We start from the raw sequence: 15,217 nt of genomic DNA on the forward strand, positions 1-15,217 counted from the left end.
AAAAAAGAAAATAAGTGTAAACAGTATGTATACAATCAGAATATTCAAATGTAGCAAAGTGTTAATATTTGGTGAACCCGTGTGAAGGAGTTCTGTGTGCCAGTCTTGCAGCCTTTCAGTTAATTAAAATTATTTCAAAGCAAAAAGAAAAAAAGAGAGCCAAAATGCCATGCACGGAGCCTGGCATCATGTGCCCCCACACCACGGTGAAGTAGAAACAGCCCTGACTGAGAGGTCCAAACCCAAGCTCCCAACTGCAAGATATTTCATCCCTTGGCTTCTGTTTCCTTACCCTAAAAGGTAGATAATAACACAGTGTCTCTCTCTTAGGGTTAAGAGGACTTACATGAGCTAGTCCATGTAAAAAACCCGGCACCTGCCAAAATATTATTCACATACTCTACAAGTATGTGATGTAATTGCCCAGAAGAGATCAATACAAACAGAATTCTTACTCTCGCATGGCTTATCTTCTAGTCAGAAAGATGGAAAATAAATCACTAAGTAAGCAGGCATCGTGACAAACAGTTTGCATTCTATGAGGGTAATGGAGTGTGGCGGTAGAGATGGGGAGAGATCGGGGGCCCTGCCATATATGGGGTACTCAGGGAAAGGCTTCCGAGGAAATAGCATTTAAGCTGAGCCTAAAGAACAAGAAGGAGGGAGAGGTTGACAATCTAGGTGGCCAGGAATAAAGGCCCCAGGGTGGTCAAGGACTCTGTGTATCCAAGGAACTGTCCTGTCCCTGCTCTCCTCTCCTAGACCACCTCATAACTCCCTGTGCGCTCCTTGAGGGAAGGGGCAGCAGAGCACCCAGCACTCCATGTTGGATGGGTGAACAAGCTAATGGCTGACCTCTGGTTTCAATGTTTGCCTACAAGGAGAGGTTCCCCTGCTCCCAGCTCTTGGCCTCACCATGCAGTGAAAGGTAAAGAGGCTTCTGTACTGGCAGCTCTGCATTCTTCCCCTCTCTGTGCAACTTGTTTAGATCACAGAACTGGAAGAGCCCCACAATTCCCATGCTCCCACCCCTCCGATTTGAGAGGAAGACGCAGAGGCCCAGACTTGGAGCAGACTTGCCAAAGCCCATGGACCTGGTTGGGGGCCCAAGTCTAGCACCTTGCCCGGCCTCGCAGCCTGTCTTGTTTATTTGCTCAGCAGTTTTGTTTCTCCATGGCACAGCTTGTTCCGACTCTGGAACATTTATGAGATGAGCCAATTTTTAAAAATCAGAGAAAATAAATGGTGTGCTCTTAGAGCTGAAGGGTGGGGCAGCCGGGGTGGGAGACAGGTTCCAGGCCAGTTCTGGGGCAGAATTTTGGCTTATCCTTCTCTGTGTTTTCTCCTCCTGCCTTGGGAACCAAAAGGACTTCAGTGGGATTTCCTGCCTCGATCTCTCCAGGACTATGATATGGAAAGACTAGAACATTCAGCCATACACTTTCTGGTTCTCACCTCCACCGTCATTAGTTCCATTCCAAACTCTGGCTCCTATCCATTGAAGCCACAGCTTGATTGAATCAATCAGCCTGGGGATGGAGGTGTCAGGACTAGCACCTGGACCATTCTGCCTCCTCTGCCTGCAACATCCTGTCCCTCTGCTTGTGAACTCTTACTTCTCCTTCAAAACCCAGCCAGTATGTCACCACTTCTAAAGCCTTAAACTGATTCCCCAGGTAGCCAGCCAGCTACTTTTTAAATTTTAAAAAGCCCAACCAGAATAAACAGGATAGCTAAAATGCTGAATTTCTTTGCTTTTCTCTGACTGGATATTAACTCTTTGTAGTAATGTTAGCTCTTATCTTGTGTTATTTGGTCAGAAGTTATTTGCAGATATGAAAATATGTTATTACCAAAAACTTGGAAATAAATCATTACAAAATTCAAATTTTTTGGCCAACAAAATAGTTTATTTAAACCTTAATTTCAGGATGGTAGAGGGAATGGGATAAGAATGACAGAAGGACTCCTGGTGGTAAAAAGGTGACTCGAAGGTCCTATCTAGCCTTTTGATACAACATGGCTGCCTCATTACCTCAAAAGGCCTGGTACATAGTAGGTGCTCAAAAAGTATGCATTAAATGTATAAGTGTGTGAGGACGATTACACCCTCTGGCCCGGTGTTCAATGAAGCCTCCGTTAACCCATGAGGAGCCAGGCAGAATGTCCCATGAGGAGCCAGGCTAAGAATCCGTTCAAGAGCTGTCCTAGGCCAGGCTCAGTGGCTCACACCTATAATCCCAGCACTTTGGGAGGTCGAGGCGGGCGGATCACCTGGGGTCAGGAGTTCAAGACCAGCCTAGCCAATGTGGTGAAACTCCATCTCTACTAAAAATACAAAAATTATCTGGGCGTGGTGGCACCTGCCTGTAACCCCAGCTACTTGGGAGGCTGAGGCATGAGAATCACTTGAACCAGGAGGTGGAGGTCACAGTGAGCCAAAATCACTCCACTGTACTCAAGCCTGGGCAACAGAGCGAGGCTCTTTCTCAAAAAAAAAAAAAAAAAAAAAAAAAAAAAGAGCTGTCCTAGCCTCAGACTTTTCTCCCTAATTAGGTAAATGCCCATTCTTAGCATCTTAGTACTAAGATTGGTGAGATCCTTCCTAGGGATGGATACGGCAGTGTGTTCTGAAGCCCCTTCGAGGAGTAGGGACAGCAGCCTGGGTTCTGATGCCCATTCCAGCTCTCTCTACCCCTTTGCTCAAGGCAGTTCCCCAAGTAGCAGTCTGGCCAGCTGTGGGAGGTGCTGTTCACCACTTCCAAGATTAGCTCAGACCTTAAAAATCACAGCCCAGCTCCTGCTCTTCTCGTGCCAAGGAAAACAGTAGATGTCAGAAGCCTCCTTAGGTATCTGGAAGGGAACAGCGCCTTCTGCTCCCTCCCTTCCTTGTATGAGGTCACTGAATCAGGATGACAAAGCAAACAGTGACATGTGTTAGGACTTGTTCCCAGACTGATTCCAGGGTTTCTCCAGCCCCTCCCACCTCCCCACCCTCAGAATGGCAGTCCCAGGTGTGGACAAGAAACTGAACGGGACTCAGTCCTTGGGATCCTGGAAAATAGGGGTTAGCTGGGAGGCACTTTCTGGGGTGGTGAAGAGGAAGTCCTGGATAGACTTTGGTAGGAGAGGAAACTGGGATATCAGCCCCACGGGCTATTTACACGGTGTCCTCTGGGCCTCAGCACACATCTGCATATTTTAATGTAAGTTAAGGAGGGTGCGAGTTCTTTACTGACTTCACAGATGAGGAAACAGGCTCATTTAAGGTCAGCAGTTTTATCAGGGTTGTATGGCTCAAGTGTGACAGCCGGACTTGAAGTGAGTTTTGTGATATTTTCCCAGCTCACCACAGTCCCTTGAACTTCTCATCGGTACACCTGCTCCAGGCTTTCCGCCTTGTTGCATACCACCATACTATTATTTACGTAATGTTTTTCTTAAACAAACACAATTTCAAAGTTAACCTCATTCTGGCCTTTATTCTAAGTTAAGTAACACAGGAATGGAAAACCAAACATTGTACATTCTCACTTATAAGTAGGAGCTAAGCCTTGAGGATGCAAAGGCTTAAGAGTTATATAATGGACTTTGGGGACTTAGCTGGGGAAGGTTGAGAGGAGGGTGAAGGATAAACGACTGCATATTGGGTACAGTATACACTGCTCGGGTGATGGGTACACTAAAATCTCTTTAGAAATCACTACTAGCCAGGCACGGTGGCTCACGCCTGTAATCCCAGCACTTTGGGAGGCCGAGGCGGGTGGATCACGAGGTCAAGAGATCGAGACCATCCTGGTCAACATAGTGAAACCCCGTCTCTACTAAAAATAAAAAAAAAAATAGCTGGGCATGGTGGCGCGTGCCTGTAATCCCAGCTACTCAGGAGGCTGAAGCAGGAGAATTGCCTGAACCCAGGAGGCGGAGGTTGCAGTGAGCCGAGATCACACCATTGCACTCCAGCCTGGGTAACAAGAGCAAAACTCTGTCGAAAAAAAAAAAGAAATCGCTACTAAAGGGCCAGGTGCGGTGGCTCATGCCTGTAATCCCAGCACTTTGGGAGGTCGAGGCGGACAGATCAAAAGGTCAAGAGATAGAGACCATCCTGGCCAACATGGTGAAACCCTGTCTCTACTAAAAACGCAAAAACATTAGCTGGGTGTGGTGGCAGGCACCTGTAATCCCAGCTACTCGGGAGGCTGACACAGGAGAATCACATTAACCCGGGAGGTGGTGGTTGCAGTGAGCCAAGATCACGCCACTGCACTCCAGCCTGGGTGACAGAAAAAAACTCCATCTCGAAAGAAAGAAAGAAAAGAAAAAGAAAAAGTAAAGAAATCACCAGTGAAGAACTTATTCATGGGCTGGGTGTGGTGGCTCACACATTCTCTTGAGTCCAGGAGTTTGAGGCCAGCCTGGGCAACATATCAAGACCCCATCTCTATTTAAAAAATAAAAAAGAACTTACCCATGTATCCTAAAATCTGTTGAAATAAAGAAGTTAACTTCATTCTAAGCTACAATACATCTGTGTGTATATATGTGTACACACATATTTTAATATATATGTAATGTGACACATTACATTTATACTGTTTATCTGTATTTATATGTGTAGCCACTAAAATTAAACATTTTCATCCTCATTTCCTAAAGTCAACTCTCATGACACCAGGGACACTCGTACACACTTTGGAAAACTGTCGTACACCCTCCGTGCTGCCCTTGTTGAAATGCTCAGCCAGTAGCCTCACTCATAGCCACCACTCTTTGTTAGGGCTGTACCTCAAAATCACAGAATTACCGAATCATGGAGGATAAGAGATAGATCATGGACTCTAACTCTGGAGAGGATAATATACAACACACCCAGCCATAGCCCTAAACATTAAGGGGCACCATTCAGGGATATAAAGATGAATTAGATGCAGTCCTTGCTCTTAAAAACTCACTAAGCTTACAAACATAAGCAACTGAAAACTAGAAGGAATAAGCAAAGGAACAGAAATGAAGGAAACTCACATCTAGATTTGGTTGCACCACAAACTCAGTGTGCCTTTCAGCAAGTCACTTCATGTGTCTAACTTCAGTTTCTTTTCTTTTTTTTTTTTTGAGATGGAGTCTCACTGCAATGCCCAGGTTGGACTGCAGTGCTGAGATCTGGGCTCACCACAACCTCCACTTCCCAGGTTCAAGCGATTCTCCTTCCTTTGCCCCCTGAGTAGCTGGGACTGCAGGTGGGTGACACCATGCCTGGCTAACTTTTGTACTTTTAGTAGAGACGGGGTTTCACTGTATTGGCCAGACTGGTCTCGAACTCCTGACCTCAAGTGATCCTCCCGCCTCAACCCCCCAAAAGTGCTGGGATTACAGGCGTGAGCCACCATGCCCAGCACCTCTGTTTCTTTAAACAGAGATAATAACATTTATTTTTACCTTTTAAGTCTAATAGGGGATTCGGATTTTTTTTAACGTGTGTGAAAAAAATCCTCTGTAAACTGTAAAGCTGCAATGTAGTGTATAAAAAATAAACAGGCAATGGCCAGAGTCCTCCATAGAATATCGGCATTATAAATGGAGAGCGACTTTCTCTAGGTGAAACTAAGCACTGGAAAAGACAGTTTTGGGGAAGAGTTGGGAGCACCATTTGGGCCTGACCAGTGTCCCTGGCTAACTTGCTGCTGCCAGGTCTTGGACCCAGGAATGTCGATGAGCGAAACCAGCTTGCTGCTCCGAACTCTTTCACAATTCTCCCTTTTCTTCCCCCGCCCCCCATTCTTAATCTTTCCTCTGCTTTGAAACCTTTATCTTCTTTGACCCCCATGTGCAAATTGACCGCATTGTAACGGGCCTCTACTGCCTCCTAGTGGTCACTCCATGCTGTGGTTGCATTAACTTCTGACGGGGTGTGTTCAGAGACAAAGGCAGACCTAAGGAAACCCAACCAACCGTCAGGATCAGGATTTTCCCGGGCTATTTAGCTATTTAGCCCTGGAAAATCCAAATTCAAGCCAGCTGCTGGAGTGCAGAGCTCCTTGATGGGAAGGAGTAGTTCCTGCCTGGTTTTGCCCCAAGTAGGACATAAATCCAGCCCTCTGTATGGACAATCTTGCTAAAATGGTCAGTTCCTAGATGGTCCAGCTTGTCTGCAGCAAGGTCCTGGAACTGAAGGTGGCCAGAAGGTATCCCTTCTCTAACAGAAAAACCCAAGGATAGGAAGGGATGGGACTAGGACCTGCCCTTCAGCCCTCCACCTGTTGAAACCAACAGTTAACTGAGCACCAATTTGTGAACTGCTAGGTGCCATGGATGGGGTACAAGATATGCAGTTTCTGTCCTCAGGAACTCAAGTTACAAATGTAAGTAACCCGAGCACACAGATCAGAAATGAACATCAAGCCGTTGGAGTAAGGTCTATAATAGAAGTGACATAAAGTGCTACTGCACTAGTGGGGAAGGAAGGATTAGTGACAGTCATGGTGATCAGGGAGACCTCCTGAAGGTAGTGCGAGGCAAGCCAATTATGTTAAAAATGAATCAGGCCTGGGGAGGGAGGGAGGAACCGGTAGAGCACAGAGGATTTTCAGGGCAATGAAACCATCTTTATTGGTACAGTATAATGTTGGATACATGACATTATACATTTCTTCAAACCCAGAGAATGTGCAATACCAACAGTGAGCCCTAATGTAGACTGTGGACTTCGGGTGATAGCGAGTTGTCAGTGTAAGTTCATCAGTTATAACAAATTTACCACTCTGGTGCGGAATGCTGATAGCGGGGAAGGCTGTGTGTAAGAGGAGTGTGGACAATGGCAAATCTCTGTGCCTTCTGCTCAATTTTGCTGTGAACCTAAAACTGCCCTAAAAAATAAAGTGTATTTATTTATTTTTTTTAAGTAGTACTTACCAAACATGAACAAGGAAGACCATAATGATACAATAACTACATGGGGTGAGAGGAGGTGATTATGTGTTGGACATGGCTATTTGTTACTTAATCTCCACAGTACTGCTGGATAGGTAGTATTATCTCTATGTAATAGACAAGGAAACTGAGGCCTATGCAGCAAGGATAGAAAATGTAGAGAGAAGAAAAAGCAAAGGTGTGTTTGGGGCAAATAATCTGTTATTCCTAGAGTAGCAGGTATGCCTCATTGGGTGGCAGAAAGGGAGGGACAAGGGTAGGTGTGTGGTCATGATCAACCCTATGATAAGGCTTTCAAAAGCAACCTTATGATAAGGAACCCTATGATAAGGCTTTCAAAGCCTCAAAGGAATTTGGACCCTCACCCTTTGGACTTTGGAAAACCTTTTGAGATGTCAGAGCAAGGACTCTGTTCAGAGATGTGTTTGACATATGTGGAGGAGAGTTGATAAGGCAGAGATGAGAGGGAGGCCTGTGGAGTCATGATGTGAAGGGAGCTTAGATTAGGGCAGTGGGCAATGCAGAGGCATAGATCCTAAAACCTCCACATAGAGAAATTAAAATGGGCTAGGGGAATGAAGAAGGCGGAGATACCCTTGATGGGAAATACTGCATACATGCTGAGCCCTCCAACCTGCCTCATCAATGCTAGGTCCTATGGTGGGGGTGGGGGCAGATTTCCAGAATCCTACTGAATAGAAGTCTTGGTTCCAGCCTGGACTATGATGTGCCAAACCTCTAAAACCAAAGCAGGGCAGTCTTCTCAGAGACCAGAGGTGAAATCCTGAAAATTGTTAAATGGCCACATCAAGTGAGGAATCTCAGGAATAAAGAGTGGCCTATCACAAGAAGACTATACCAGTTTCATGCTGGACCCACTCTTCAAAGGTCAAGGAGTTTTGCCATTTCCCAGCAGTCAAGAATCTGGTTGGACCAAACCTTGTCTGGGAACTTGGCTCTCCCTCCCCTCCAGAGGCTTTGATTTTGGCTTTTGATTGCCACAGGGCTGGCAGGCTTCCCTCTGGCTCCCACTCTCTCAGGAAGCCATCCACAGCTGCTGGCCACTTGTCACACCCTATCTGGGAAGTGGCAGCATTTTAGTGGTAAAGCAACAGATCCTAAGGCTGTGGCTAATGGCTTCAGTGTTTGTTGGGAATTGTGTCATACTTCCCAAAAGGGCTAACTCCATCCAGTCCCAGTGGAATAGTGTTCTTTCCTTTATAATACAATGAAATCTCAATGTCCAGCTAAGATAAACAAAAAGTATTTTTTTTTTTGAAATGGAGTCTTGCTCTGTCACCCAGGTTGGAGTACAGTGGCGTGATCTTGGCTCATTACAACCTCCACCTCCTTGGTTTGAGCAATTCTCCTGCCTCAGCCTCCTGAGTAGCTGGGATTACAGGTACACACCATCATGCCTGGCTAATTTTTGTACTTTTAGTAAAGACAGGGTTTCACCATGCTGGCGAACCTGGTCTTAAACTCCTGACCTCATGATCCACCCGACTTGGCCTCCCAAAGTGCTGGGATTACAGGTGTGAGCTACCACACTGGCCAATAAACAGAATCTTAACGGGGGTCATGTTATGGTGAAACTGAGATGCTTAGGCATTTACTTTTATTTATTTAAAATTTATTTTTTTTTTTTTGAGACAGAGTCTCACTCTGTCACCCAGCAGGCTGGAGTGCAATGGCGCAATCTCGGTTCATTGCAACTGCTGCCTCTTGGGTTCAAGCAATTCTCCTGCCTCAGCTTCCTGAGTAGCTGAGACTACAGACACACATCACCATGCCCAGCTAATTTTTGTATTTTTAGTGGAGGTGGGGCTTCACCATATTGGTCAGGCTTGTCTTGAACTCCTGACCTCATGATCCACCTGCCTCAACTTTCCAAAGTGCTGGGATTATAGGCGTGAGCCACCATGCCCAGCCTCTATTTTTATTTATTTATTTATTGAGACAGAGTCTTGCTCTGTCACCCAGGCTGGAGTGCAGTGGTGCAATCTTAACTCACTGCAACCCCTGCCTCCTTGGCTCAAGCAATTCTCCTGCCTCAGCCTCCTGAGTAGCTGGGATTACGGGTGTGTGCCACCTCACCATGTTGGCCAGGCTGGTCTAGAACTCCTGACCTTGTGATCTGCCCACCTTGGCCTCCCAAAGTGCTGGGATTATAGGCATAAGCCACCGCACCCGGCCTATTTTTTCTTTTTTTGTAGTAGAGATAGGGTCCCACTGTATTGTCCAGGCTGGTCTCAAACTCCTGGCTCAAGTAATCCTCCCACCTCAGCTTCCCAAAGAGCTGAGATTACAGGCATGAGCCACCACATCCAGTTTTAGCTATTATTATTATTGGAATTTTTTTTTGTATTTTTTTAATTGGAAATTTTTAATACAAAATAAAGTTTTGGCTTTCTAGACACATTTTTAGGTCCCTTGAAAATTCTTAAAGTCATTGGGCACAGTGGCTCATGCCTGTAATCCCAGCACTTTGGGAGGCCAAGGCAGGTGCATCACTTGAGATCAGGAGTTTGAGACTAGCCTAGCCAACATGGTTAAACCCCATCTCTATCAAAAATACAAAAAATTAGCTGGGTTGGTGGTGTGCGCTTATAATCCCAGCTACTCAGGAGGCTGAGGCAGGAGAATCGCTTGAACCCGGGAGGCAGAGGTTGAAGTGAGCCGAGATCACACCATGCACTGGGCAACAGAGTAAGACTCTGTCTCAAAAAAAAAAAAAAAAAAAAAGAAAAAGAAAATTCTTGAAGTGGACAGAGACTTTGTTTTAATGTTAAATACATATGCTTACTTTTTCTCTCCAAAATGCTGCTCACTCTGATATACATGTTTCACCTTTTCCCCCCCTATAAATAAGTACCCATAACCAGGAAAAATTTTGTTCCTTGTACCAAAGATAGGGAGATCCAGCTGTCCAAGACTGAAGTCCACTTTCAAAACTCCTGTCACCTCGTCTTTAACCTCACCTACTAGTACCTGCTACCCAACCCCCACCCGCCCACAACTGTTCTTCCACCCTCTCTTCCGAGCTCAAGACGTATATATCCAACCAACTGCTTTCTTGACATCTTTACTTGGGTATCTCAAAGGGACATTTCCCTTTTCCCTTACCTCAATGAATGACCTATCACCCATTCAGATGTCCAAGCCAGCAATCTGGAAACATGCTCAATTCCTTCCCTTTTACTCACAGACAATCCCATCACCCAGTTTTAGCCATTCTACCTTTTTTTTTTAATTGTTGTTATTTAGTCTTTATTTCATAATCATAAACTTAACTCAACTCTGCAATCCAGCTAGGCACGGAAGGGAACAAGGGAAACATGGAACCCAAAGGGAACTGCAGCGAAAGCACAGATTTTAGGATACTGCGAGCAAATGGGGTGGCGGGGTGCTCTCCTGACCTACAGAAGGAATGGTCTGGTGGTTAAGATAAAACACAAGTTAAACTTATTAAAGTTGTCCACAGTCAGCAATGGTGATCTTCTTGCTGATCTTGCCATTCCTGGACCCAAAGTGCTCCATGGCCTCCACAATATTCATGCCTCTTTCACCTTGCCAAGGACCACATGCTTGCCATCCAACCACTCAGTCTTGACAGTGCAGAAGAAAAACTGGGAACCATTAGTGTTGGGTCCAGCATTTGCCATGGACAAGATTCCGGGACCTGTATGCTTTAGGATGAAGTTCTCATCATCAAATTTCTTCCCATAGATGGACTTGCCACCAGTGCCATTATGGCGTGTGAAGTCACCACCCTGACACTTAAATCCTGGAATAATTCTGTTAAAGCAGGAACCCTTATAACCAAATCCTTTCTCTCCAGTGCTCAGAGCACAAAAGTTTTCTGCTATTTTTGGAAACTTGTCTGCAAACAGCTGGAAGGAGATGCAGCCCAAGGGCTCGCCATTGACGGCAGTCAAAGAACACAGTGGGGTTGACCCACCTTGATACTACAAGGCTCCAGGCGGCGGCGGGTCTGCAAAGCCCATTCTACCTTTTAAAATATTGTTGGGCCCCATTTACCTCTTTCCATCTCAGTCTCCACTTAATTTAGGCCACCATTATATCTCACCTACATGTCTGCTGCAGACTTCAAACCGGTTTTTCCTGCACCCTCCTGCCTTTTCCCATCATTCTACCACACTGTAGTTTGAGTCTTCTTTTAAAAATCCAAACCCATTCATTTCACCATCACCAACAACCCAGCAGCTTCCCAATGCTCTTTAAATATAGAGGCAGATATAATACAGAACTTCCGGGAAGGCCAGGACGGCAGACCAGGGACAGCTTGCTTAGTTAACCTCTTGTGTTCCTGCTGTAGTAGAATATTTTATTTCATGACTAATAACCTTACTTTTGTTTCTGAGAAAAGGAGACAGGATTACTTTGATTTCTGGTACCCATGAAACTGCAACCCATATAGTTCAGGGATAGTTAGGCTTCTGAATAGAAACTTTCAAATATCCATGAACTGATATACATTTTTTTTTGGAGACAGAGTCTCGCTTCATTGCTCAGGTTGGAGTGCAATGGCATGATCTCAGCTCACTGTAACCTCCACCTCCCAGGTTCAAGTGACTCTCCTGCCTCAGTCTCCTGAGTAGCTGGGATTACAGGCGTGCACCACCACATCCAGCTAATTTTTGCATTCTTAGTAGAGACAGGGTTTTCACCATGTTGTTCAGACTGGTCTTGAACTCCTGACCTTGTGATCTGCCTGCCTTGTCCTCCCAAAGTGCTGGGATTACGGGTGTGAGCTACCACACCCGGCTGAGATATACATTTTTTAAAGACATCATAAAGAAAATTTTTAGCCAGGTCAGACTTAAAGATGATGAATTAGTACAGAGCAGCAGTTGGCCAACTACGGCCTGTGGGCCAAATCCAGCCTGCCATTTGTTTTCATAAACAAACACTTATTGGAACACAGTCACACTCATTCATTTGTGTATTGCCAATGCTGTCTGCACAAAGTAGTAGAGTTGAGTGTTTACGACAGACTAAATGGCTTGCAAAGCCTAAAATATCTGACCCTAAACAGATAAAGGTTGTTATACAAAAAAGTGCTCTAGAGGTTTCCCACCATGGGCTCCACATTAGAGTCACCTGGAGTGCTTGTAAAAGGGATCACCTTGCCAGACGCAGTGGCTTACAGCTGTCATCCCAGCACTTTGGGAAGTTGAGGTGGGCAGATTGCTTGAGACCAGTAGTTTGAGACCACCTGGGCAACATAGTAAAACCTCATCTCTATATAAAAATATAAAAATTAGCTGGGCATGGTGGTGTGTGCCTGCAGTCCCAGCTACTTGAGAGGCTAAGATGGAAGGATTGCTTGAAGACAGGAGGCAGAGGCTGCAGCAAGCCATGATAACACCACACTGTATTCCAGCCTAAGTGACAGAGTGAGATGGCCTCAAGAAAATTAAAAAAAAATCACCTCAGATATTGATTAAATCCGTTTGAGGTGGAATCAAAGTATTGCAATTAAAAAATTTTACATTTCTCCAGGTGATTCTAATATGTAGCCACAGTTGAGAATCACGGATCTAATCCTATTTCCTCTTTCACAAATGAGAAAAGTCAGGCCCAGATGTTAGGATCTATCCCCTTTTTGTAATAACAACTATTAACATCTCTAAAGCCCTGTAAATTATATTCACCTACATTATCTCATTTGATCCTTAGAACAATCTGAGGTTCCAAGAGCAGGAAGCATTACTGTCCCTGCTTCACAGATGACAGAATTGAGACTTGAAGAATTTAAGACATGTGCCTAGGATTCCTCAGGGTCACTGGAGGGTAGAGGGAGGAGTGGTGTGTGAGGAGCGGGTGTGTTTGTGTGTGTGTCTCTAATCCTGTGGTGTGGGGTGTGTGTGTGTCTTGTGTGTGTGTGTGTGTCTGTGTCTCTAATCCCTTTGCCTTCGCTTCAACCAGAGGAGGTATATTTTTACCTGTTCAAGTATTAGGGTCCCACATACAATTTTGTTTGAATAGAGTTTCACCTCTGAAGATGATTGATCTAGCTCAGACTTTTGTTCACTGTTTTGATCCAAGATGGCACAGTCATTCTGTACCCAATTCCTGTCACTTCTTACATCATCAACCAGTTTTTCCTTGTTGGTCTACATGAAGTCCAAAATAATAGTTTCTCATAATACCAACATTCCTTTTTGAGAGATGGACTTATCACTTTTAGCAGAGCAGACTTCCCACATCTGTCAGGATAACTGAAGTTGCTCATTACTGCTTCCTGCCTACCTCCATGCATACTGTGTAATCCATTTTAGGAAGCATCAGCCTCATCCACTCTCCAGATCAACCATCGCATTTCTCCTCCTGCTTATGTCTGCCTCCGCCTACCCCAAATGCTCTCCACTTTGCTTCATTCTTGGGCTTTCCTTTCTATGGAAGTGAAGCACTAATGATGGGGAGGGCGAAGGGAGAAAATAAGACATCTTGCATTTCTTCCTGCTTCCAGAGAAATTCTTCCTACTCCCCTCTCCACAGAGGTAAGAAGTCCCACATTGGGCAGAACATATGCAGCTTTTCATTCCATGGCCTTATTTGCACTCTTCCATAAGAGGAGGAATGACGGGTCAGAGTTCTGGACCTTCAGCAGGCTGAGTTTTTATCAGGACTAGTGCTTGAATGCACAAGGCGGTGCCATAGTTAACTCTGTCCTGATAAATCAGGGTCTACTCTCAAACCTGATAAGAAGATTATAGTTGAAGGCTGTAGGAAGCCCCCACTGTGAACCTACTTTTGGTACAAGAATGACAGGGACACCCAGAGTCACACCAAATATGAGCATAACCTCATATTTCAACAGTTATTTCAGGAGAAAATATCAGTGAGTTCTGCAACCCAACCACCATAAGCACCTTATTGCTCAAGAAAAGCATAGTCCTTAAGTCTCAATGAAACAGGCTGTTATCTTTAATCAACATTAGGTCCCACACATTAGGTCCTGGATGCAGTGGCCTGTAATCCTAGCACTTTAAGAGGCCAAGGAGAGTGGGATTGCTTAAGCCCAGGAGTTTGAGACCACCCTGGGCAACATGGTAAGACCTTGTCTCTATAAAAACAAAAATTAGCCAGGCACAGCGGCAAGTACCTGTATTCCCAGCTACTCAGGAGGCTGAGGCAGGAGAATGGCTTGAGCCAGTAAGTTGAGACTGCAGTAAGCTGTGAGATCATCCCACTGCACTCACTCAGGGCAAGAGTAAGAACCTCTCTCAGAAAAAAAGAAAAACAAAAAACACAAAAAATTAGGTCCCAGTGCTTTGGGAGGCTGAGGCAGGAGGATCACTTGAGGCCAGGAGTTCAAGACCAGCCTGAGCAACATAGCAAGACTTCATCTCTACCAAAAATTAAACTAAAATAATTAGCCAGGTATGATGGTGGTATATAGTTCCAGGTACTTGGGAGGCTAAGGTGGGAGGATTGCTTGAGCCCAGGAGTTCAAGACTACAGGATTGTACAACTGTACCCCAGCCTAGGTGACAGAATAAAACCATGTCTCTTAAAAAAAATTAATAAAAAATAAAATATTAGGAACATATACGCCTTCTTATTTTAATAGGGTCATGTCTCTCACTTTACAAATTCTCAAAATATATAGTTCCCTTTTTACATAAACATATAAACACTTTTAAACATAAACATCATATTCATGAGAATCATGTGGGCAGATAAATTTAAGAAGCCAAGAACACAGAAAGAAAGGCCAGTCAGCAGGTCTTACAAGTGGTCATCTAAACTTCTCTGGCCATTCAATTTGATGTATTATCCCAAATATACCATGTCACATAGTCCATAGGGTGTTCTTTAGAAGGGAATTCTAAAGCAATCAATAGCCATACTTGTCATTAAGATGGGTTCTTCCATCTCCACTTTGATCTAGAGCAGAATATTAAAAAAGTAAGAAACACATTATTTACTCTTCCAAAGTCAGGTGAGAAAAGATATCCAAATATCAGAAGGCCAAAAAGTAAAACAGACAAAAAGGTTTATTCTATGATAGGAATTTTGTTTTTTGTATGAAATTTCAAAATAGTCCTCTTTTCACTTCTATTCTAACATTTATTAGCAAAGAAAAAGCAGACATCTCTAGTAACTAAATTCTATTAGTTACTAATGTATTAGAAACCTCAAGGTGTGATGAACATATGAGGAAGTAAGTATCTCATACATTTCCTTAAGGGTGTGTGTATGAGCATAAAACTGATACAATCTCTATAAAATGCAATTTATAAAAGCTTTAAAATGTTTA

General features: G+C 44.4%; 1 protein-coding gene and 1 pseudogene across 1 annotated transcript in view; both read right to left on the bottom strand.

Moving 5' to 3' along the window:
- Window positions 1–10,168: 10,168 nt before the first annotated feature.
- Window positions 10,169–13,209, bottom strand: LOC144579133 (peptidyl-prolyl cis-trans isomerase A pseudogene; annotated as a pseudogene).
- Window positions 13,210–14,495: 1,286 nt separating this feature from the next.
- The window catches only part of SLC4A1AP (solute carrier family 4 member 1 adaptor protein), a 30,313-nt gene continuing 29,591 nt past the window's right edge, over window positions 14,496–15,217 (bottom strand). Inside the window, exon 14 of the mRNA XM_008980959.4 lies at window positions 14,496–14,844. Coding sequence (XP_008979207.2) covers window positions 14,795–14,844 — 50 coding nt within the window. The 3' untranslated portion in view covers window positions 14,496–14,794. The remainder of the gene's footprint in view (window positions 14,845–15,217) is intronic.

The sequence above is a fragment of the Callithrix jacchus genome, chromosome 14, assembly GCF_049354715.1.
Source record: "Callithrix jacchus isolate 240 chromosome 14, calJac240_pri, whole genome shotgun sequence".
Taxonomy (NCBI): Eukaryota; Metazoa; Chordata; class Mammalia; order Primates; family Cebidae; genus Callithrix; species Callithrix jacchus.